The sequence below is a fragment of the Glossina fuscipes genome, unplaced genomic scaffold (assembly GCF_014805625.2).
Source record: "Glossina fuscipes isolate IAEA_lab_2018 unplaced genomic scaffold, Yale_Gfus_2 112, whole genome shotgun sequence".
NCBI lineage: Eukaryota > Metazoa > Arthropoda > Insecta > Diptera > Glossinidae > Glossina > Glossina fuscipes.
In genome coordinates this window covers 2,538,753-2,564,547 of record NW_023998455.1, presented here as the reverse complement: position 1 = coordinate 2,564,547, position 25,795 = coordinate 2,538,753, and the positions used below count along the sequence as shown (strand labels likewise).

The window sequence follows — 25,795 nt, the reverse complement described above, 5'->3', positions numbered from 1 at the left end:
GACACCATAAGTAAAAAAATACAATAAATAAAGTGAAGTATAGTTGAATATACTTTTATGTTTTCCTCACGACAATTACTAGTTGCGCTACGTGAAATATGACATATGATCACACACTCTACACCACCTGTAATACAGAAGGGTTATATTAAACATCCGCGTACCAGTATACTCCAATTTGAGGGCTTTAATGGAAATTGTAGATTCACATGAAGTTAATGTATAACCAGCCTTTGATATACTATTCAGTAAATGAGTAAATGACTGGATTAAGTGGAACGGCGTGGGGTATTTAACGGTGGACCGCGTCTCCGCTATAGTGTTTTCACTTCTATTTATTTGTAAAACTTTTAACTAACATCTTTTCTGTCATCCAAAAAAAATCAAATCGAATCCAATTGAAGATAATCCTTAATCCATTTTATTTTTCAAAAATTCGCTAATTACGTTAATTCCAAATTATATATCGCGGATGTGTACCAAATAAAGTGACTTGAAGAGTAAGTACAGAGAGGACGACAGTGATGAGTATAAGAGATTCGGCCGCAGCCGAATATAATTTTTTTACTTGCTTATTTTTGAAATTTCGAAAATACACCATAATATTGGAAGAAGTCCAAAATGATTCAAACTGATTCTCACAAACTATAATTCTTAACCTTAAATGATACTAATATTGGTTTCTCAATATGTGAATTAAATTGCCTCCGATGATAGGATAACGATGATAATTCACTAAAAAAAGAGAAAGGTTATTGGAAATTATTTTCTGCATTGCTAAATGGTTTGCCTTCCTCATCACCTCGCAAAAACTAAAACCAGAATCAGCGAACAATAAGCCAATCTTCTGAATTTAAGGAAAGAGATGGGAAACAGTTAGCAAGGCAATAATCTATTTTACCTGATTAGGCAGATCGTACCGTCTTTTGTTTTAAGGACAAGCTTAAGAAACGAAGCAAAGACGCCTACCATATCTGTTAACAAAACTCTGTTAACGCCTTAGTAGAACTCTGTTAAACAATTAAGATTAAGATTTAATTATATTTGAAAGCCTACTCTGTCCATATTAAAAAAACATCATATATTTTTGTGCATTATTCATGAATCTATATGAAAATACCTTTCAAACAAACTAAGCCAATTCAAATTCTGCTTATGACTTTTGGTGAGTATTTCAACGAAAAATAGATATCGGAGAACATCCCAATTTGAGACTCTAGCGCGGCTAAACTAGAATATGTCACCCATATTCACCTGTATTACGTTAACCTATATAAAAGTACTTTTCTTTCAGTAACTATTTTAACAATTTTTTAAAATATGGTATGTTAGCGAAAAATGGGAAGAACATCCAAATTTGAGGAAAATCGTTTTTTCTGAAAAATTTACGGTACTTTTTCCTTTAAGTGAATAAATCTAATTTTTTAAGAAAATGCATAGATATAATATACACAAATATTCCTGCTACAATGGCTATGCACCATTATACACACCAGCCCGCATACATGTAAACATGGCTGCTGCGTGAACTAGGTACATGACAATGTAAAGGAAAACATTATCGGCTCATTTCTCATTTTACTATCGCTCTCTTGCTCCTATTACAATGTTTAACATTTAACATATTTTCTTAAAATATAACCGAAAAATATTTACTCAAGCATGCATCGGAAAAGAATCTAAAGATTTGCTCCTAACTTGCCGTTTTGCTTTTCTCTTTGGTCTTGTTCTGCAGTGCATTCGCTAAGTGCAGCGCAGTCGCCAGCGACGTTGTTGGTCTCTTGGGTTGCAGCTATAGACCGCAGTTTTCAAAATATTGCGATGAAATTTGGTATACTTACGTGTTTTTGCCCAAGGAGAAACGCGGTTGAACATGGTACGGATCGGACAACTTCTTCGACCGCTTCCCATATAACGAATTTTATCACATCATCAATCGTATGTATAACTGTGAAATTGTGTAGAGTATTTTATGGTGCATTACGATCCGTTATTGTTTTCTATTTCAATTTTTTTTATCAATAATCCACATAGATCTAACATTTAGTTTTTTAGATTTAGATTCTTTTTTTGTTTTGGTCTAATTTTTAAGACTTAGAACTCCTTCCTTACCAAAACTTGAATTATAGACATAGTAAAACGACTAACGCCACTTGTTAACGGAACCTTGTGATGGCGCTAACAATTCCCTTCACTGATTCATTTATTAAGCAAAAGTTTTCCATAACCCTGACAAATACTTCAATGTATCGTTATTATTTATTGTGGATGAGTTATCCGCTTTATTCTGAGCGGCTTTCGGACATACAAGCAAAAATCGATTCAGAATTTGGTACTGATCACGTATCTATATATCTTATGAGCATAAATCCGCACTAAAAGTCAAGTAACCAAACGATCGCGATTAACAACTCCATGGTCGCGGATTCAAATCTCAAGTGCGGTAGAGTTTTTAAACAAGGCGAGCATATGATGTATCTTATCCGGCAGCCTTTAAAATCCATACTTAGTAAATTTATTTACAAAATTTGTTAGCAATAAATAAATAAATATCTTATGCGGTCTCTGAGGATTCCTTGTAGGTGTTGCAACTTTTCAGAGAAACGAATATGCCTCTCATCCCTAGGATAAATAAAATAAACTGGCCTTCATTTTTCTTACCATAGTCTTTACACTCACCTAGAACTTTTCAGCAAATTAATTTTAGCAAATGCAGTTTCTAATGTGCTGCTCATTTACTGACTCAATGCTAGTAAATTTGTTACATATCAAATTGGAAGAGATTCCGTATAACCAAGTCATTCATAACATATCAAACATATATTTTCGATTTATAGGAAATCTATATCATAATTACGGACGCCTAGCATTGCGTACATGTCTCACTGTGGCGTTTACCTGATCAGCTGTTACGCATATTTTTAACAACTTAACTTGTTTATGAGCGTTATTCTCGCAACACCTCTCCTTATAGCACGCAAACACACTCGCACACACGCACATATGTAATGTAAAACCTGCCTTTATTAATCGAAAATTCCTTAGCTTACATTTATTTATATTCATTACACGATTTTCAATATTAAATAAACTACATTTTAATATTTTTAAATAAAAAACGGGTTTTTAATTTTTGCCAAGTTCATTAGCCTTTGATTAAATGCAATGTGCAGAAGTTTGTGTGTGATTTAATGTAAAAAGCAATAAATATATTAATTAACAATCCACAAAAGTGTATAAATATTAAAAAAAAATCGCTTTCTACACTAACAAAATTATTTAAAGCATAAATTCGCACTTTTTAAAGGAAGCATAATAGACGCCGTTCAACGAAAAGCGATAATTATCAAGCAAACAAGAACTAGTTTTATTTTTTCACAGGTCATGGTTTGGCCACAGTAGCTATGCAAACTTTCTTTTTATCAGCCTCATTTATGACATAGTGTAAAAATGTTGACCTTTTGAAAATTAATGAATTAAAGTCATGTTTTGTTTGTAATATTTTGTAAAAAAATTCTCGAAAAGTTCCATTTTAACTGTATTTTGAGTTACATCCCTCCGAGACTTCGTTTAACAGAATTCTGTTAACGGCTGAAAACAGCTCTGCAAAAAAATGGTTTGTGTCTTTGCTAGTTATATTTAAATATGACTTCACACCTTTAACAAGATAAATATTCTCTTTTTTATTTAAAAAAAATTTACATGAAATTCTTACCTAATTTTCAAATTTCCTCCCGTTTAGTTGTTCTATTCTTAATTGTTTAATTTGCAATCACATTTTGAAAAAAGGCACTTAAAGGGAAAACATATTAAACTTTTAAAATACAAAAAAATTAATTCAATGCTTTCATTACTGTTACATTTAGTTTGTATCATTTTTTTTTATGTATTTATTTATTCTTTCTCCTTTTTATATGCCACCTATTTTAATTTTTTACTTTTACTTTTTCACCTTCTGTTTTGTCAACAATGATTATTTAGTGACAAAACTTACTAAAATAACAACCGTTGCTACTAATTTTTGCCTATCTCTCGCTCTCACTTTACTCATCTAACGGATATATCCCATACATAAGCCGGCGCGAATAATTAAGAATAAAAAGGTTTCTTTGCAATTTTTTCACTTTTCAATACATGAAACCCTTTTCAATAAAGGAAAAACATAAACCAAATTTTCGTTTTAATAGTTTGAGATTAATTATATATGAAAAGTTCGTAAACAATTCATGCCGGAAGTTCCTCTTTAGTTGAACATGCACATGCCGATGAGACTGACAAAGAAAAAGAAAATCTTAACAAGGTACTCCATAGCAGAAAAGATGAGAGATAAAAAGAAATATTAAAAGTTTTTTGATTTGATGCAAAGAGAGAAAAAATGGTATTACAAATTCCATTTATTTTAAAAACGATGGCCATTTATTGGATTTATATTCATCTGCCCATTCCTGTCAAATCTTTATCTAGAATATTAAATTCAGAAAATAGATAATATAAAGTAATTCATAGCCCTAAAGCTACGGGCTCAACTTTTTTTTTTGGTTATGTACACTTATTACTTATTTCCTTTTAATTTTGTTATATTTCATTTCTATCTTTTCTCATAATATAATAACCCTTACTTTTACATTAACTTAATACACATAATCCACAATAAAAACCGGCGCGAATAACAAAATAGAAAAGTTTTCTTTGCAATTTATTTCATAATTTTGTTAATCATTGCCTTCGCAACACATACGGAATACGTTTTAAAAGGCTTAGAAATTCCTAAGAAATTATTTAAATTCTTTTTTCAATAAATTTATCATATTATTTTAAAGAAATTTTGCCATTAAAAACTACAATAACTTGACGGAAGCTCCATCACGTTTGAAAATACCGCTTACACTAAGCAAAGACAATATTTTGAGAATTTAACGAGAACAAATTTAATTTCAAAATGGATTATGAAATCCACAACGAAAAGCGGCGCAAATAAATATTGATAATAACTTTTATTTTACAAACTCTTTTACACTTTTTCTGCTCGACATAAAGATGCAAAATATATTTTTGAAATATGAAAAAATCATAAGGAATTATATCGTATAAATAACTTTTTTATATTATTTTGAACCAATTTTGCGCATTTTTTACAACCAAAAATACAATATCTCGCTGGAAGTTCCATTACTCTTGAAAATACGGATTAAACTAATAAGCAAAAGCAAATTTTGCGAAAAATTTACGAAACAGGAAGAGACAGAAAGATTCTTTTACTTGAATAAAACAAAAATAATTGCTTATGGTTATTTTTATCAACGTTGATTAGTCAGTATCAAAACTCAAATCAACAACAGCCCTGTTTTTTACGTTAATGTAATACACATAATCCACAATAAAAACCGGCGCGAATAACTGTAAATAAAAAAGTTCTCTTTGCAATTTATATCACAACGTTTTTTAATCATTGCCTTCGCAACACATACGAAATACATTTTAAAAGGGTTTGAAATTCATAAGAAATTACCTAAATTCTTTTTTCAATAACTTTTTCATATTATTTTAGATAAACTTTGCCATTGAAAATTACAATAACTTGACGGAAGCTCCACCACGCTTAAAAATACCGCTTACACTAATAAGCAAAGACAATATTTGGAGAATTTGACGAGAAAAAATTTCATTTCAAAATACCCATAATCCACAACGAAAAACGGCGCAAATAAATAATAATAACTTTTATTTTACAAATTTTTTTACATTTTTTCTGCTCGACATAAATATGCAAAATATATTTTTGAAATGTCGAAAAATCACAAAAAATTATTTAAACACTTTTTTTTAAATAACTTTTTTATACTATTTTCAACATTGAATTTGGTACACATTTTAACACTACAAACTAAAATAATCCGCTGCGCTTGAAAATGCCGACAAAAAGAGCATTCGTAACAAATATACAGGAAAGTAAATTTTATTCGGAAATAGAATGTTACTCTCAGAAAAGGTAAAAACATCATATATAATGGGTTTGTAGTCAAAGACAATACTTGGGAAGAAGTGGCGAAACAGAAACAGAAGGAAAGATTCGTTTGTAAGACATTTTTCCTGATAACAGAATGTTAACTTTAACACAATATGAATAAAAATGTGAATATGTAGCACTAAGCTTAGGAAAAATTATTTTTTTCTCATTTTTCAAACTTAGCTTACAAAAATTTGTTTTTCTTTTATAATTTTATTTATCTCGCAATGCGTAAGAAAATGTACTTCTTTTTACTTTTCTTCTTCGCTAAACTTGACAAAAATTATTTCATCTCTTTATTGCGTCTATTGCAGAGATTAAGAAGACTAGTTTTTTTTTTTTGCTTCTCGCTGGGATTTGAAAAATAAGTTGCTTTTAATTTTTGTTTCCCGCTACGTTTAGGAAAAACTTTTTTTATTGTTTATTATTACTTCTCGCTAAACTTAGGCAAAATTAGTTGTTTTTTATCTCCTGCGTTGTGGCTAGCAATGCTAATAGACGCACACATGAAACTTTAGTTGTTTTTGCTCTCATAATTATTTTCATTACTAGCATTAACTTTTCATATGAAATATGCGTTGCGTGAAAAACTTGTTTATTGAGGATTTCTTTTAAAAACGAAAACTTTTCTATTTTTATTTAAGCTTTGCAATGTTTTTCAAGTAAGACTTTCTTTTTTCAACAAACAAATGATAGTAAAATTAAAATAGTTGTACTCCAAGTGTTATTGCAACAGGTTGCTAACACTTATAAAAAGATCTTAACGCTTTATAAAACGTAACAAATGGAAAGCGATGAAATAATTAAAAATTATATAACATAAGCACAAGTGTAAATAAGGAAGAAAATAAAAAAAATATATATGTTAAAAATCAAAATAAAAAGTTAAAAATAAAGAAAAATAATCATTTCTTTTCAAATTTGAAAAAAAAAAAAAATGGATTATTATAACGGATCAACAATATTCGTGACTGGTAGGTGCTATTTGATATCACGTTTTCGTCCACGACATGGGGTATGAAAAAGTGGATTCATAATACTTGAGGTTTCTTCTACCTTGTTACTTCTACTTGGTACGTGGTAAAAACTAGTAAAGATCTTGCAGAAGATCCTAAGAAAAGCTAGAAAACCCACCAATCGATTCAGAATCACTTTCCAAATTGATTTAAACTTGTTTATCAGTCTGTCCATCTATCCCTGACGTGTTTTGGCACAAGGATAAACGCTATTGAAAATGTTTCATATCAGACAATTTCCCATAGAACGCGTTATTTTGGAATATCGACATATGCAAAAATGTAAGATGGTATAGGGTATTTAATGACGGGCGGTCCCATTTTATAAATTTCTAGCCAAGGAACCAGAATTTATTTTTCTGTGTTTATTTCCTATTTTTTCCTTTCACCGATTAACTATCATAAATCTAATTGAGTGACCAATGCCGAATTAAAAATTTTTTTTAATAACTTTTTTACATAATTCACTTGTTTTGTCTACTACTTGGGCTAACTGTTTACACTAAATTTCGAGAACCTACAGTACAATCAAGTCGCAGTGCGATCTAACGAGGGAACTCAGGGCAATTGCAGACAGCAATATCTAACTGATATCAGACTATTTCATGGCTTCGAGAAATCATCGCGAGTGTGAGGAGTCGTCTACTTTCAGAACCAGGGAATCACTTGCAATGCAGTTCAAAAGTTGAAAAAACAAGTCTGTGTATAATTGAGGCAAGCAGAGAAATTCGTCGCCTAGTGCAAGCTGGATTGATATCTACGTTTTGTATATTAAAAATTAGAGAGGGTATTAACTTGGCGACGTTCCGGAAGTATGGACAATACAGAAGTAAAAGTACGACACGCATAGCGTCGCTAACCATACAGCCCTATAGAATGAAAGCTTTGTGGTCGATGAGAGTCATGTTGCCTGCTCGCTCTAACATTCATATCTAATGCTTTGCCTTTGGCAAACAGGAGTGACAGCACGGCAAGATATTTCGATGAAAACAGCGTATGAGGCCTGACCGCTAAATGCTGTCCTTCGGAGCTGTGATTATTCACACTTGCGGGTGCATTAAAAATTAGAAATGCATGACAGACCTTACCTTGTCCACGGGGGGAAAGTTTGTGACAATACCCCAACCCAACCCCAACTTTCAGATCTGACACTCAGGTCTTGGAATAGGCCCTCTCACATGTAGGATTGTCTCGCAAGAAGTGGTGTGCCGCGTGTCTGCGGGCTTCGCCTGATTAAGCTTTCAAGGCAAGTGCAGATGTTGTACATAGGAACTCTCTGATATCAGAATTTATGCCCATAAGAATTTGCTTCCAGCAAAGCAAATTGGCTATCTGCTTGCTCCTGCTATTCCGCAAGAAAAGGATACGATTACCAAACGCCTTCAAACTGTGCGAATTGCATAGTTTCGAAGCTTGTGAGATAAATAAATAGACAGGATGTCCAATATGCCTACGCCTTGAGTGGATCATTTCCAAATGTGTACAATATTATTAAGGGAAAGAAGATTTTATAACAAGTTTTGAAAATTTTTTGAAAAGCTCACAAATGAAAAGCAGATTGTAAATAAACTTTGAGGTTATATTGCGCCTTAGTTTGAGGTTATGTTATAAACAAAAAGCGAAATGAAGCACAGCTCAGGCTTGTGCTCGATACACTAATGTTGACTTTAAGTCTTAAGCTCTTACATTAATAGATTATTGCCATCCGTTTTCGCGGCGAATCGATTTTTTAAAGCTTTCTTATGACGACTAATATCACGTTTGATCAATGCGAAGCGAAGTACCTTTTCCGAGAGTTTATCAAGTCTCGGTTTCGCATATTACTGTATATTTTTTTTGTACCATTTCCGATTCCATTTACCGTATAATCGATTACTTCATCAATATTATTCCGTTTTTAACAGGTGCCACTGGTTTTGTGGGTAAAACTTTATTGGAGAAGCTTTTATGGAGTTTCGCTCAAATCAAATGCATTTACATTTTAATACGTGAGAAGAATGGTAAAACAGCCGAACAACGCTTCCACGATTTTCGTGCGCATAAAATATTCGGACGACTGCGCCTACAACAGCCGAATAATTTAAGTAAATTAAAATTTTTGGCGGGAAATATTGAAAAAGAAAATTTAGGTAAGTAAAAAGAATAAAAATAAAAAATATTAATCGTTGGCATACCCTACATCACTCGTAGTAAAGAGTATATTAACTTGGCACGGACCCCAGAAGGGCTTCAGCCAGACCCATCTTTCATTATATCGATAGATTCAAAATGGGTTTCTAATCTAATCTAAGGCAGTGTGTCCGTCTGTCTGTCTGATGTCTGTTCATGTATATTTATGTTCAAGATGCATCTCGCAATTTATCAGATATTTGTTATATTGACTTGCTTCGACCCAAAGAAGAACGCGTTTCGACCAATCGGCACATAACGTCCTATTCTAAAAACTCGTTATATGGAACAAAATTTCTCGGCAAAAGGGACTGAGTAGTAATATTTCGGAATTTTAACTTGATTTGAAAACTTTGAACCGGCAGTGGCAATTTTTTGAACTCCCTATCATATAACCGTTCTTACGAAAATGTTAACTTTATATGATACGAAGCTCTTATTTTCAGTATTTCGTGGTGAAAATTGGCTCAGTAATAGTAATTCAATAAAAAAATTAGATGGACCTAATTTGAACCTCGTAGGTCTATTTCTTCCCCCACTGCATCTAAGATATCTCACGATATGTTAATAATTTATTGGAACGTTTCACCAAAAAAAATTAACGATAAGGAATTTGGATCATGTAGGTCTATTTATTTTTTGAACTCCCACTTATATAGGCGCTACCACGAAACACAAGCTGTTATAGCTTTTGTTTTTCTTTAACATTTTACTCTTTTTCAGGTCTAAGTCAGGCTGATAAGACGCGTTTATGCCAAGAAGTAAACATCATTTTTCATAGTGCGGCCACGGTTCGATTTAATGAACGTTTGAAAGTGGCAGCTCAAGTGAATGCGATAGCAACATGGAACTTATTAGAATTCTGCAAACAAATGCCTTTACTAAAAGTATAGTTTTTTTTCTTTTTCGAAGATCGATTAAAGTTAAGACGATAATATTCTTTTGTCTTTTTAGAGTTTTGTGTATGTGTCCACGGCTTATTGCAATCCGGGGCGCAAATATGTCGACGAAGAAATATATCCCACCTTACCTCCTGTGAATTGGAAATATTTCATTGATTGCACTTTAAAAATACCGGATACTTACTTTAATAGTTTGGCTAATTATATAAAGGTAATTGTTTTTTTTCAATATGACCAATCAGTCAGGGGATGTCCCTCGGATGAGAAGCAAGGAAAGAAAAAGACAAAAAGAGGTAATCGCCATATTCTGTGAGCCCTCACTATGGTTACGATCAAACCAAATTTTACTGGGTTTCAGTTTTGAGTCCGCGAACACTGACATGGCAATTGTGATTCTTACCTACTCGTACTACTCATGCATGATGTTTGCAATTCTTTCCTCATACATGGGGGCTATCCGATTTATATTGTTGTGTTATGGAGTTAGTCTGTTAAGTTGAAGCGGATGTATATGTAACACTCGGCGAGACTTGAGATAGACTCACCTTTCATTATGCCGAACGATCGATCTAAGATTGTCTGTCCGTCCGTCTAGCTTGTATTATTGGGTTCAAGCCAGAAGGCGGAAATTTTTGAGATGCTCTGGCTCGATGTGGAAGATGGCGAAATAAGTCGAATAAGTTGAATTCGCACACTTTTTCGACTACTTCGAACAATACAGGGAGAAGGATGGTGTAGACTATTTAATTATTTGCCAGGCCCTTCGTATTGCGTATTCGACTATGCACGCGTAGTTACTCCATCTGTCTTGACTTGTTGTCCTATTTACGCCATGCTATAGTGTATATGCTCTTTACGTGTGTATGTAACATCTATAAGAACTTAAACTATGACCAATTTTTATTATACCGATTGGTTTGAGGTCCTTTTCTGATTAAATTAAACTTGTCTGTCCATCTGTCCGGCCCTCTGTTTGACACCTGCCAATATCCATTTATGATCAAATTACACGTTACAATTTTTGATATATTTTGCTGCACAATACATGCATAACAAATGAGAACGAATATACGCTTGTTTTATAAAGCTGCACAATACATGCATAACAAATGAGAACGAATATACGCTTGTTTTATAAAGCTGCACAATACATGCATAACAAATGAGAACGAATATACGCTTGTTTTATAAAGCTGCATAAATGTATAATCTTTTTATAAAATTTGTTTTTTAATTTTAATTTTCTTTTTTCTTTTAGGGTCCCCATCCGAATACTTATACTTTTACCAAATCGATAGCTGAACAAATCGTTAACGATTACAAGCATTTTCTACCAATTGTTATAGTCCGACCTTCTATAGTTACAGCTGCTCATCGGGAACCGTATCCCGGTTGGATTGATAATATTCAAGGCATTACTGGCATAATGATGGAAATTGGCAAAGGCAGCATAAGTAGTATATTGGGTGATAAAAATATTATATGTGACATAATACCGGTCGATTATGTGGTAACTTCTCTAATTATGACCGCTCAAAGAGCTGTAAAAGGAAGGTACGTGCAAAGTATTCATAAAAATGTTACTACTTATGGGTAAATTTATAGAAGACATGTTCTCGCTTGGCAAAAATTGTTATAGGTCTGATCATGTTGAGGTTAAAAAGTTGTTCTCGTCTTGTAATGGATGTAAGAAACGGTCCACTTTAAATACATGGGACCAAGGATGTGTCCTACTGCAAATGGTTTGGATCCAAACTTCCCATAGAGTACCTTATTCTTAAAAATTAGTTATATGAAAAAATTTTGACCTTCCTCTTCTTGTGAAGAGCCACTCTTTAAATGGCAAAAATATCGCTTTGCATTATTTGATGATAAAATTCAGTTAGTTGAGCATAAAAATGAATTACAAAAAATTTGGACCAACTAGACTTGTCTATCGAACCTCATACCATTTAAGGGTTCTCATGAAAAGTAGATCTTTAGATGGCGGAAAAGACTAATTTTTAACCCTTTATGATGCAAACAGAAGAAGTAAGACCTAGTGAGGCTTTTGACAAGAAAATAAGGAACTCCATGAAATATAAGCTCTTATATGATAGCAAAATATAATTTTTGGGAATTTTATTATCAAAAAAATGAATCAAGAATAGTATTGGCCCTTGAAGAGTATTAGAGATCGCTTATAACTGAATGAATCGGTTTTGGCTAACTATAATGTTGTTTTCTATTTCATACATTTAATTATTTTATTTTACTTTCTATTTAGAGTCTTCATTTGCAATTCTACTTCCGGTGTCACAAATCCGATTACTTGGCATCGTTTGGGTTGTCTAACTCTCAAATGGTCTCGTATTTATCCAACTCAAAAATTATATATGTATCCTTATTTTAAATATCGCAAAAGTCATTTCTGGCATGACTTGGCTGTCTATTTATTGCATTATTTACCCGCCATAATTATGGACCTAATGTCGTTGTTTAATAGAAAGCAACGTAAACTCGTTTTACCCATAGCAATGAAATTTCGTCAAGCTTGCTTAGCCGGTAAGTGCTCTTCCTCTTTATGTAATGTATTAGAATTGCTGCTTATCTTATGCTTTGCAGGCAAATGTTTTTCCCTAAATGAATGGATTTTTATGAGTGACAGTTCTTATTACTATGAGAAAATGTTAAATGATGGAGCTTTCCCTTGCTTGGAATGGGCTTTAAATACATTGAATTATGATACTTACATAAGGCAATTCGTTCTCGGTATACAAATGTATTTACATCATGAACAATTTTCTGAAAATTCCAGATGGAAAATTACGAAGTAAGTAATAAAATTGATACTATTAAACCCCTATTTGCGGCTCCAAGATAGTTATATGTTATTGAAGTACGCACTACAAAAACAAATGATATTGGCTATGTATATAATCGAAAAAATTCTTAAGTCTTTCCATCGTTTATCATTTGTGTTAATACAAATTTTGTTTTCCATATTTCCCGCCAAGGGATTTCTGCAAGAATTTCGAAACGACTTTCAAATGCACGGGCTAACCCAATGAATAAATGCAACTTAATTTTTTTATTAATAACAAATCACACTCTTTTGTCTCATGAAATCTAGACTCTATAATGACTTTACATTCGAGTGCCATTTGAGACTTGACTATAGCTGAACAATGGTATGACGTTTTTTACCTTGGTTTACCTTTGGTTGAGTCTCTGTTACTCTTCCTCTCTCCCTCTCTTCCTCGCTCGCGCGCGCTCTTTTTATCTTCTTTTGATCACTCTATGTGTTCGTCTCGCTCTCTTCCTCTTTTGCTTACTTAAATACATATTGAGTCTCTATTGATATTTCTCTTTCTCTATCTTTCTTCATATATGCCTTGCTCTTTCTCAGTGTCTGTATGGCTTTGTTTCTATCTCTTCCTCTCTCTCTCTCTCTCTCTCTTCGTTTCTCTTTCGATTTGCTTTTAATGACTATTTGGCTTCGTCACTCTCTCTTCCTCTTTTGCTTTCTTAAATATATATTGAGTCTCTTTTGGTCTTTCTTTCTCTATCTCTCTGTGTATCTGCCTTGCTCTCTCTTCCTATCTCTATCTCTTCGTCACTATCTCATCCTCTCCCTCTCTCTTTCTCTCTATCTTCCTCTCACTTTCGATATGCTTTTAATGACTCTTTGGCTTGGTCTCTCCGTCTCTCCCTATCGCTTTATGAATCTTCTCCTTCCCGCGCTCTCACCACACCCCCTTTCTATTTCTCTTTCGCTTTTCTTTTAATCACTCTTTTTACTTTGTCTCGCTCTCTTCCTCTTTTGCTTACTTAAATATACATTGAGTCTCTCGTGATCTTTCTCCCTCTATCTCTCTGTGTCTGTCTTCGTCTTTCTGTTGCTCTCTCTTAGTGCCTGTATACCTTTATTTCGATCTCTTCCTTTCTTCACGTTTTAGCATCTCTGGGCCTTTCTGCCACTCTTCAGCTACCTCTCTTTGATTCTCTCTTTATCTTTGTTTCACTATATGTTCGTGTACCTTCGTGTTTCTTTCTTTACTTAGTTAAATATGCATTAGTGTTTCATAATAAAAATATTTTTGCTTTCCTTTCTTCCTTTTCCAGGTTGTATTGGATATGGATTTTCTTGCACGTTTTCTTTACGCTAACATTCATTTACCTTTTATTTTAATAAAAATGAATAATTATTATACAATTATATATAATTAATTATTAGTTGTTATATAGACGAATGATTCTTTCAACAAGAGGTATCATTTCCAAATTCTCATGTAATCAAGTCTTTTTATTTTACCGGCGATTTGGGAATTGACAGATGGCGCTCAAGTTAATCCGATGGTTATTCAAAATAATCCAATAGCGGAATCCATTCATAATATCGATCGAAACTGGAACATTTCCAAACAGCTTCATATTAACATTCCCTGGGCTAGGAAAATGTGGTCAACAAAACAAAAGAAAGTTATAACCGACCGAATCTTTAATCATTGTCATCCCAAGAAATACTAAGGCACAGAAAATAACTAAATTTGCATAGTTTACAGTATTAAATGAGCGTGAAGTTTATATAGCGTATCTGTTGTAACTTAGCGAGCGAAAAACGCAGCAAAACCTTTTGCACTTCTACATAGGAAAGAATTCTTATCGCAGATACTATGCATTTGGACGGACGGACATGCCTAAATGCATTCAGGGCCACAGTTGCTACAATTTTCCTCGTCCCGACACCTGTGCAAATGAAATGAAAATGAACGGAACCAATCGAAAACATGTCAATTTCCCTATGATCCCTATTTCTTCTTAGTTGTCAAATATCTATCACTGCTATTGAAATTTTATGCTGTCAACTCAAAAAGGGCAAGAAATTTAAAAAGACGCCTCTTCTTTGCAGACTCTCAATACATATCAGTAAATAATTAATTTTCTAAAAAATTTATTCAAATTAAAACAAAAATTATTATTGATATTGAAATAAATATAAAAATCGCAACTACGGACATCCCGGCAAATTTGGACCCAATGTTGGAAATGTGCGTAAACGTTGTAATTCCAAGAGTGTTTTCAGTTCTAAAATTTTTGCATAATCCTTGCGCACGGTATCAAGAAGATTAGCATGCCTTTTGATCTTTTCCATTCTAACAAATAAAAATTAAAATCAAAAAATAAATTCAATTATTATCACAAAACAGGTAAGAATATTATAGACAGGTAAGGTCGGTTTTAGATATCCTACACAACTTTGCTTAGTACAGTCATTCACATAGTACGCCAGAAATTATCCTTTGTTTTCATGTAAAGGCATATTTTCGATGAAAGTCCGCATACTAGGGGATGCGCAAAATATCACAGGACGTAATCCAAGTTCAGCAAATTTAATTATTTAAAAATTTTATTATTTTTCAGCTACCGTTAAAGTAAACTAGAAGATACATTTTCTCTTCATTATAACTCCTATATATGCTAGGGTCTATGAAATAGACCCATCTGATCCAAATTATCTACTGTTAATTTTTTTTGTTAAATTGCTTACTATGAACCAACTCCATGAGAAATCTTATATGGAGTAGGTTGGCTTTTGGTTCAAGAATAGCGCCTAGCCTTTCTGTACGTTGCATACGCCCGCACAAACTTAATATACCCTGCACCATAAGTGTAGGTGTAGAGTACAAAATTTAAAATAGGAAATACTTCTTGCGGCACTCACCTTTCATTTTGTTCGCGACCTCTCTTCTGCTCAATCATAAAATCGCGGTAAGTGTTTGAAAGGGCCACGGCCACCTTAACCTCATCAATTTGACGATTAACTCGTTGGTTGGATCTTTTCATTTCTTCAACCTGTTCACGGACTGTGGTAATTTGTGTAAGTCTTTTTTTTTTTTTTTTGAAAAACAAAATTCATTATATGATATATTTCTATTTTGTTGTTGTTTTTTTTTTTCTTTCGTTTATTTACTAACAATTTTGACAACTGCCTACGCACAGCTTTTGTTCTATCTTCGCATACTTTCTCTATAAGGCCCACTGTATTTTGAAAATGTTCTTTTTCCGCTTTGACTTTCTCCCAACGACGTAAGATGGCAAGAAACTCCTGCGATACTTTACATTTCTCGATTACTCCCAGCATATATTTAAGATAATCAATATTGGCACTGGTCACCTTATGTTCCCATTCTTTAAAAATAACTTGGCGACGAAAATATGCCACTCGTTGCATAGCTTTCAATTTCATTTGTCCAGCTTTCTAAAGGATAGAAAACCAAAAAAAAAAAAAAAAAATATTTATTTTTTCCGCTAATTGGCACCCCCCCCCCCCCCCCCATCATCCGTAGTTCACTTACTAGTATCGATTGATTGATATCATTTATATCATCTTCGTGCATTAATATGCAATTTTGAAGATGAGTTACATGACCCAAAACACTAGTCTCAACTTGACCCATTGTTAAACGTAACTCTAATGTTTGATTTTGTACAGCAGCTAACTGAAAGTAAAATGTCATTATTTTTACGGTATGAGCCCTTATGAGGCTCGAAACGTTCAATGCAATCTTCCCTAGAGAAATGTAAATCGCTCAGTGTCTTATTAGAGGCTTTATGTGGGAAAAGCGTGATCTACTTGCACAACAAGAGAGAACGTCTTCCAAAGGCACTGTAAAAAGCGTTCGGGACGCTTCTAACAGTCAAGCTTGAGAAATAAAGGACCCATAATAACTGCGAAAATCCTTAGTAATTATAGGTTTCTTTTTTTAAGATACTGATCCTAAGCGAACTTTGCCGTGAATTGATTGTTTTGTCAGTTGAAAGAACGGCGTTATTGAAAACAACTACCGGAGATATCCATTTTCCTTAAATTACCCGAAAAAGAGATAGATAACGTGAATGTGGAATGCATACAACATCCAGAAGGCCGACCCACCTTCTGTTAGATCGATCGATTCGCAAAGTCATTCTAAACTTGCCTGTCCGTGTGCCAGCACCGTATTGTTGTGTTCAACCTACATAGAGCACAATTCTCGAGATATTTTGATGAAATTGTTTTTTGTACATCGACCGGCTATAGCTTAAACGCGAAAGCTATTAAAAATCGGATTCGGATTGGCTCACCTCCTGTATAACGCCTTGTTTTGCTAATCCATATACATAGATAACAATAAAGTGTTGTAGGGTATTTAATGATGGCTTGTGGTCCGCTACAATGCTTTCACTTGTTCTTGTCTAAATCCATGGTACGATAGCAATAATCAAATATCCATTTAAATATCAAGGGGAAGCAAATGCGAAAAACAATTTTCTATAGATTTAATATAATGTCACATAAACTACGTACGTGAAAGAATCTCGAGAGAAGCACAAACATGCGTACATATTTCCTTCACGAATTCTATTAGATAAATGCATTACGACTTACATAATGTTCTTGATAATCTTGAACTTTGAAAAGTACTGCGCTTTTCTTATTGCGTAAATTATAGACAGACTTTGTAAAATTTGTAGAAACACCCTGAGCGTCAGCTATCTGTAAATTGATTGCTCTTAATCTGAATTCAGCTTCGACTTTTTGACGACGCAATTTCGTAAATTGTTCCCATTGTTTCATCTCTACGTTAGGTGGTGCGGCAGCGTAATTATCCATAGCCTTTAAAGCATCCAAATATTCGAGAACATCCTTTACTATTGGAAAATTTGAACGAATTTGCGGTTTCGCATTTATATACAATGATAATTGCTTGCAAATCAATACTGAATTCATTAGCTTTGGCGGTAACTTGGGACGTTTCTTATAAGCGCGATTCATTTCCGTAGTAAGTTGCGGGGAGACGGCATTAAGAAATTGATTTTTGAATTGACGTTCAACGGTGCGTTCTTTCACGATAACATTGTCTTGTTTGCCGCGTAAAAAAGTGATCGAACTATCCCATAATTCTGCATATCTTTCATATTTCTCTATATAATAAGCTATATCCTCGAGATCAAGTCTATAAAAATAATACATTATTATTAAGCATATATGTGTGTTACGCTGTCGCTCGCTGCTTACCGATATTTGTTAAGAAATTTCATACATTTTAAGCGAGCATTATATATAACTTTGGTATTTAAATTACGAAGACGAGCCTCCTTGATCGCAAAATCATATTTAAGTTTAGTTATCATCATATCAGTAATAGTTTCATTCAATTTCATTATATATGTGTTCTTCAATTCTTTGGATTTTACTTCGTTTTCACCCAATATACGTAAGTATTTTTTACGATCTTCATTAAGCAAACGTACTTTCTCCTCATAGTCGCGTAAAATTTTCTGATCCTCAAGTGTATATTCGGCTAATTGTTTTTTAAACATGAACTCGGGCATTGGTATATCTTTTTTGATTTCCTCTTCCCACAATTTTTCCAATACTCCATCCATCATTACAATTAGAGCTCGTACCCAAAATTCTACAGACCATAGGAGCATGCGACCCCGTTTTTTAGCAACTACTTCGGCTTTCTTCGCACGACGATTAATCGCTTTAATTTCGGAATCGTCAACCTCCATAATACGTTTAACTATCTCATCTTTTTCCCACACTGGTACCGATAGTTCGGCCGGTACAAATGTTTCCATATGCAATAAATGTAGCATAATATTTTGATTCGCATAATTTCTAGTCAAAACTGCATTCGTTTGCAATATACTGTCAATTAAATCGGATTTCAATTTTCGCACGTTATCGAATTTCTTATTGAATTCTTCTCGCAAAGGATCGATTAAAAGTTTCTAAAGAAAAATTAAAAAAGATTTTTTTTTTTTTAAATATGTTTTGTGTTTTTATTTTTACTTTCGTTATTAACTGTACAACTTGCGATGCGAGCATGTGTTCATTTCGTACGATTATGTATAATACACAGACAGGACTTGAGATAGACTAAGTCCGGAAATGCTTCTAAGCTTGTCTGTCTGTCTTGCCGTTTTATATCATTGTACTTAACCTTGAGATAAACTCATTATTATAGTGATTGGATTGGTTCAGAATGTGATTCTAATCGCCTCTGTCCGTATATCCGTCCTGTATAATTGTGCTAAACAACCTTGATATATGCTCATCTAGCGATTGATTCAGAAAGTGACACTAAATGCTTGTCTATCCGTCTGTCTGCATCATCATGTTCAACCTACAGATGATTATTTTTGATACATTGTGTTGCACCAACATCTTTTGGTCCCAGGTCGAAAATGCTTCCGACCACTTGCCTTATCATATCTAATTTTCTAGTCATTATATTAAGACAAGTGGTGTAAGATAGTTTATGGCAGACCCGTGGCCCACTGTAATACTTTTGCTTATATTGTTTTTGTTTCGCTGGTAAACTTACCTTTATTTTGACATTTTGGTTATGCATTTGATGTGCGGTCACCACATCTGTATCCTGTAAGGCTAAATCTGGCGACAAGACATGTTCGTAAACACTACTTCCTTGCACAATAAAATATTTTCGTCTTTTAATCGGTGCTTCTAATCTTTCATAAGTGTTTAATTCATCGCCATCCTTATCACCGTCCTCGTCCTCGAACGGTTCCATGCCATGGAAGCGATATAAATCATAGGTATTATGTTGGGTTTGTTTACGCAAACCGTAGTTTTCTACAGAAAAACCTGAAAATAATGCTCTCGTACGATATGAAATGGCTGTTGTAGACGTCATTATCAGATTATAAATCCAATCACGTATACGCGATTGATCTCTTATAGCGTCCATATAAGATTTACGTTCAACTTCGCAAAGTTTCTCAGCTTCGGCAGTTAAGTCTTTTAACCACCAATTATTTAAGCAAAATTTTCGAAATAATCCAGTTTTTTTTCCAGTCAACGACATATCATAATCGATAAGAGTTGTTACACTTTTCGCTAATTCATTAATGCGCTTAATTAAACTATCGCGCTCGGCGATCTCTTCCTTCGTATGCGTAATAACCACGTCGTGCACAGTCGGTTGTATATATATGTATTTGGTACTGGATCTCTCTATTATTTGCTCCGGATTCGGATAAAAGATATTGTCATATACATGTAGAGTGGGGGATGCATCAATTTTCATTGCCTTCATACCGCCGTGCACATACAAAAAGACAAGGTATCTAAAGAAAAATTAATTTATTAGAAAAATTTTAAATATATTTGACTTAGGCCATCCACATTGGTAGCGGCCTCCATATACGATTTATTTGAAAGGTATAAAATCCGATTTTAGAAAAACAGTCAAGATCAAAAAACGCCGCATTTATATACATGTATATATATTTATATATATATACGTTCGCTTCAAAGCAAAATTTCTAACTGAAGGCCCGGGAGATACGAATTCAGCCGCACTTATTTCAAAAAAAAAAGATATCGAAATATACGAAACTATGGCGAAAGGACCATTACAATACAATTGAAAGCCAGCTTCTGCGAGTCGATTGATTTTCGACAACTTTTATATCCTATATAACTTTTAGCACAAAGGTATGCATATTAGGCGTGGTGGGATGTATATAACCCCTAGAAAAACTTGAGACAGACCAGCGTTTTGTCTTATCGACAGTTCCAGAATCGACCACAAATTTGTCTGCCTGTCTGTCCATTTGTTCGTCTGACATTTGTCCATGTCATGTGTACAGATCGCGATATGAGATATTTTGATGAAATTCGTATTAGCGACGTGTTCCGTCCCAAGCACGAACACCTATTAAAAACCATTCAAATCGAAACACTTTTTCGACCCATTTTCCTTGTAAAGCCTTATTTTGAGATATTTCGATGAAATCTGGTACACGTGATGCGTTTTGACCCAAAGCCGCACCTTTGGATTCGTTTCCATAGAAAGCCTTACTTTGAAAAATCCTTATATGACAGTAAGCAACTGGCGATAGCGCCGAAATGGTGTCGGCTTGAACTGAATGGTTGGCCGTGGTCAATTACAATGTTTTTATTTAATGTAAAGATTTCAAAAACAAATTCCGCTTTTCCAATTTTCCATTATGGCACCGACGTATAGATTTTTCTAAAAAAAAAATCCGGCCTATAGTGGTGGGCCCACCAAAGAGGTAGGCTACCGCATCGCCGAATACATTTAAAACTCGACTAGCAAGGCGTTGTTCGCAAGAGTAAATCTCAGTTCGGATTAATCACTCTACTCGCTTGGTCGTATCTATAGCGAATGCTTAATCGGTATAGGCATAATTTTTATAATTTGGAACACTACACAACCACTAAACTAACAAGCGAGAGCTAATGAATATTATATTCAAAAAAGGAAACGTCTTTACTACTTACTTGAACGTAAAGCATTCGCTAGTTTTAACGACTGGTTGTTCGGCGACTTTCGTTTGCACGCAATGTGAACAAGAGTACATTTTTTTTGCTTTCGGATGAACACGTAAATGTAAGTAAGTGGCATCGAGGCTCCATGAGATAATATTACGAGCACCGGATAGGCCGGTAATACTTGCTAAATGAGTTGTTGCGAAACTGTAAACGATGCTTAACTCTTTCAGTTCGGTTTGAAAGTTCAGAATATCTATAATGACAGTCTTATAACGTGAGGCGGCAAATTGAACCGCATTTCTTAGATAGATGGCAAGTTTGGTCGCTCCGCGATATTGATGCGGCAAATTGTAATTATTACGTTCAATTCGAACGGAATGTTGTCCCCATTCATATATCCATAATTCGTTACAACTGCTCTCCTTTTGATCGCCATCTATATCGCTTTGTATAAACATAAATATGTAATTATCCTCGCTAAGGAAATAATCATATAAACGGTTTTCTGCCAAGAGTTTTTCAATTTTATATAATTGATCGAATTTGTTATTCCCAAAATCAATTTCAAATAAATAGAATACGTAAAATTCATCATGAATAACAGCGAAATTTTCCAACCATCGGACACCTTCCCATCGATGGCCGGACTCTGACATTAGCGAATGGACCAAAATGGGACTGTTAATATTCGAATAGTTTATAAACTCTAAAGTACTATGCTTGGTACTGATAATAATATATGGCGCGGTATTATGTGAACTTATGTACTTCGCTCCGGGTAAACTGAATACCGATAAAATTCGTTGTTTTTGCAAATCAATTAAACGTAAATCACCTCTCTTGCCCACTTGAACGATTGCCTCCTCTTTAGTGCCACGCAAAACAACAAAATCAACAGTTTCCCAATGAAAATGCTCGAGCGGATTTAATTCATAATTATTTTCGCTACTCTCCTCCAAACGATATAAATTACCCAAATGACCGGCAGCATATATCTCGCCATGCATATTACTCACTAAACGATATATAGTCTCGCCCAATAAATTGACTTTCCAATCCATTTGCCAAATTTGCTTTCTCCTTATGTAATAGCACATCGCGCTACTCAAAACCAATAGACCTTGTTTGTGTGGGAAAATTGAATAATATTGAAGCTCATTGGCATTGATATCTTCATCGGGAACAGACCAACGATATTTCGGATAATAATTCGCAATATCTATCTATATGTGAATGAAAGGAAACGCAAATTATTTTAAGAATATTTTCTTAAATATCTTTGTACTATACGTACCAACGACACGATGCCCTTATTATCCACATAATAAATGTTGTTATCTTCACCGTAGCATAATATAAAATTTAAATGGGTTAGACAGTATTCTTTAGGCAATTGAAGTCGAAAGATTTGATGCAATTCAGTGCCCCCTGACAAATGGCACATTTCCCAAATTAACACTTCTTTATTGTGATCGGAATATTGCAATATCTGCGGTGTGTACTCCCACGACAAAGCCAACGAATGCCGTAACGATTGCTGCATGGTATCTTGTTCGACTATTTGTTGCCCGGTACGAAAATTCCAAATGCATATCGTATAGTTTGGCGCATCGGATAAGGCAACCAATAAATCATGATCATTGAATTTTATGTCCACAAAAGATAATATATTCGGAGCTAATCGATGGAATGTTACGCAAGACGCAAACGATAACCAAACATTGATTATAAAAATTGAATCAAATATTCGAGGGAAACAAAGAATGCGAAAAAATGTAGGAGGAAGTGTAAGAAAGATATATATGTATAAAGAGATGTACGAAAGGGGCGGAGATTTATATATAACATAAATGTGTAAAGAAACGTAAGAAAGGAAAACAAAATAAATAAGAAAGAGGGAAAAATATAAGTGTGTAGAGATATGCATATATAAAAATATATAGGTGTGGGGTTCAAGAGATCCAGAGATCTAAAGATCCAGAGATTTACAAATTTAGTAATCCAGAAGTTTCTGAATTTAGCTATCGAGAAACCTAAAAAAGTGAACGTACGCGCATATAGAGATATAAAAACGAAGATATGTGGGTAAAATGGATATGCAAAAGGATGCTTTAGAACGACGACTGCAGATTGAACAGAGGGAATTTGAAGGTAACACATCTTCTTCTTCTTGATCAGCATACGCCGGAATAAAACTGAGAAAAGCTAACTCTCGAACCCCTAACCTTATTTAGTGACGGGGACGAAGCAGTCATCAATAACGAATCACATTGAGAAAATGCATACGCGATTCCGAAATGGTTCGGGTTTTACCCGAATTGTCGTAGGCCCATTAATTGACAGTGGGCTGCCACGATGTTCATAAAACAAGAAAATATGTATGTAAATGTATGGACATACAAATGCATAGATCAACTATGTCTATGCATGTTATATAGATAGATAGATGAACTGGCGATAAATATATATACATAGGAAAGAGCGAGATAAAGATGGCGATAGAGCAAATGAGTTAACCTACATGAAAATGTTGCAAACTTAGTCAACTGCGGATACTGTATTATATGTATACTGGAGCGTAGCATCAATTCAGCAAATGCTAGAAAGCCGAAACGATTATGGCCGTCCATCGCTTTTACGCTAAAACCAAACTGGATAGTTTCGCATTTGTAATAGTTCACCGTTAGAGTCTTCAAATCGGTGAAACATAGAATGTTATCGCATTGAGTGCAAACGGCCAAATCAGCAATAGCTGTTAGTGATCTAGGCTTTGCAAACGTTGTCCAACTTGAATGAAAGAGAATGAAGACAAAAAAAAAAAGAAAAATGAATTAAACAATCAAAGAACAAAAAAAAACTTTAACCCACGTGACTGTTGTGGCGGCCATATTCAATGTCTTTCTTCTTTAACGCTTTTGTTTTGTTTACTCAAATATTTATTAAAATTTTTATCTCACTTATTTTTCCTTTGCCTTTGGTTAATCTCTTTTCTTTCTGAATTGAAAATTAATTTCTTTTTCAAAATATTGGAAAATTTTTGAAATTTGTTTTATTAAAACTAATACAATTGATTAATTATCACCATGGTGAGTAAATAATACTAAAAGAAAAAAAAAACAAAAAAAAAGAAATCAATGTACTGGAAAAGTGCTCAATAAGAACTTACTTCCAAGAAGAACACCCTTCGCTGCAACAGAGTCATTTCATTGCGTTCAATGTTCTATTTCATTCAACGTTTCATGTCCGAGCTTCTTACAAGCGAAACGATTTAATATCAAAAGACGTGAGAGCACTATAGTGGGCCACAGCTCAGCATTACATACCCTGCACCAGTTCGTTTAACCTCGCATGTATTCTTATAATGACTTTTCAAAATAAAGCCTTATATGAGAGGAGTGGTCGAAAAAGTGATTCGATATATAACGTCGATGTACGAAATTCATCAAAATATCTCAAACATTGCGATCGGTAGATTGAACACAAGAAAACAAGGGCGGACGGGCGGACAGAAAAAATTGGATGTACTTTCCAACTCGGTGGGTACTATCAAAGGTGGGTTTATCCATCTTTCCGAATCGGTAGATATAATTTCAAGGAGTCCTATTCGAAGCACTTCGGGGCGTTGCATACATCCGCACCAGCTTAATATTTCGAAAGTCGTGTAAGGTCCGAGTAAATCCGTAAAGCGATTTGTGTTACAGTCCAATAAAACAAAGCTCGACAAAAACATTTTATCGGTCTGTCACAAGGACCTACCCCTCCCGCCTTGCATTTTTCCTCGCATAAAAAAATATATCGATTGGTTTATTGTCCCCAAAGATGCTTGCTTCCATTCGCTTAGAAATTTGGCGAACTTGAAAAAAATATTGAGGAAAAAATGGGGTCAATAATTCCGTTCTACCACAAACTGTGCAAGGTGTAATAATTCTCAGGCGATAGTGTTAGCTAGTATTACCACTCAACTTATTTTTAAACCAGATTTTTATTTTTTCCATTCTAAATGGCCGAACAGGCAAAGGATCTCAACTAACAATTCAATGATCGTGGGTTCCAATCTCAAGGTCAATAGAGTTTTCAATCAAGCCGATAGCTTTAGAAGCTAGTGCTTTATTAATACTTTAATTTGAATCATAAAAATAATTTCCGTTGAGAGTCTTGAAAAGCCATTCTCTGATATGGTTCGCTTGGAAAGTTCATAATATTCCGTGAAACGATTTTTATAGCAGCAATTTTTGAATCCAAGCCAAGTTAGTGCTCGAAGCTCATTAAGATCTTCCTTACAACATCATAAACAACAAGCGAAAGCTTTGTCCAAAGAGAAAACGATTAAGAAATGAAAAGAATGAGTACGCGACTGATGATTCGAATTTATCGATTAGTGAACTGATAGCGACACTGAACATGTATGCGA

At 34.1% G+C, this 25,795-nt stretch overlaps 2 protein-coding genes across 2 annotated transcripts; one reads left to right on the top strand and one right to left on the bottom strand.

Moving 5' to 3' along the window:
- Positions 1-6,944: 6,944 nt before the first annotated feature.
- Positions 6,945-14,265, top strand: LOC119639601 (fatty acyl-CoA reductase 1). The gene is made up of 8 exons (XM_038037081.1): positions 6,945-6,981; positions 8,928-9,152; positions 9,916-10,079; positions 10,147-10,305; positions 11,353-11,648; positions 12,361-12,638; positions 12,699-12,906; positions 14,199-14,265. Exons 1-8 carry the CDS (start codon positions 6,945-6,947, stop codon positions 14,263-14,265), a joined length of 1,434 nt encoding a protein of 477 aa, XP_037893009.1.
- An 819-nt stretch (positions 14,266-15,084) lies between these two features.
- Positions 15,085-24,339, bottom strand: LOC119639250. Its single transcript, XM_038036534.1, has 11 exons — positions 24,253-24,339; positions 23,906-24,171; positions 22,675-23,061; positions 21,394-22,603; positions 19,451-20,213; positions 18,133-18,854; positions 17,503-18,070; positions 16,433-16,576; positions 16,052-16,335; positions 15,799-15,960; positions 15,085-15,229 (listed from the first exon to the last, which is right to left on the bottom strand). The coding sequence occupies exons 1-11, from the start codon at positions 24,270-24,272 to the stop codon at positions 15,085-15,087; spliced, it is 4,671 nt and encodes a 1,556-aa protein (XP_037892462.1). The 5' UTR covers positions 24,273-24,339.
- Positions 24,340-25,795: the final 1,456 nt, after the last annotated feature.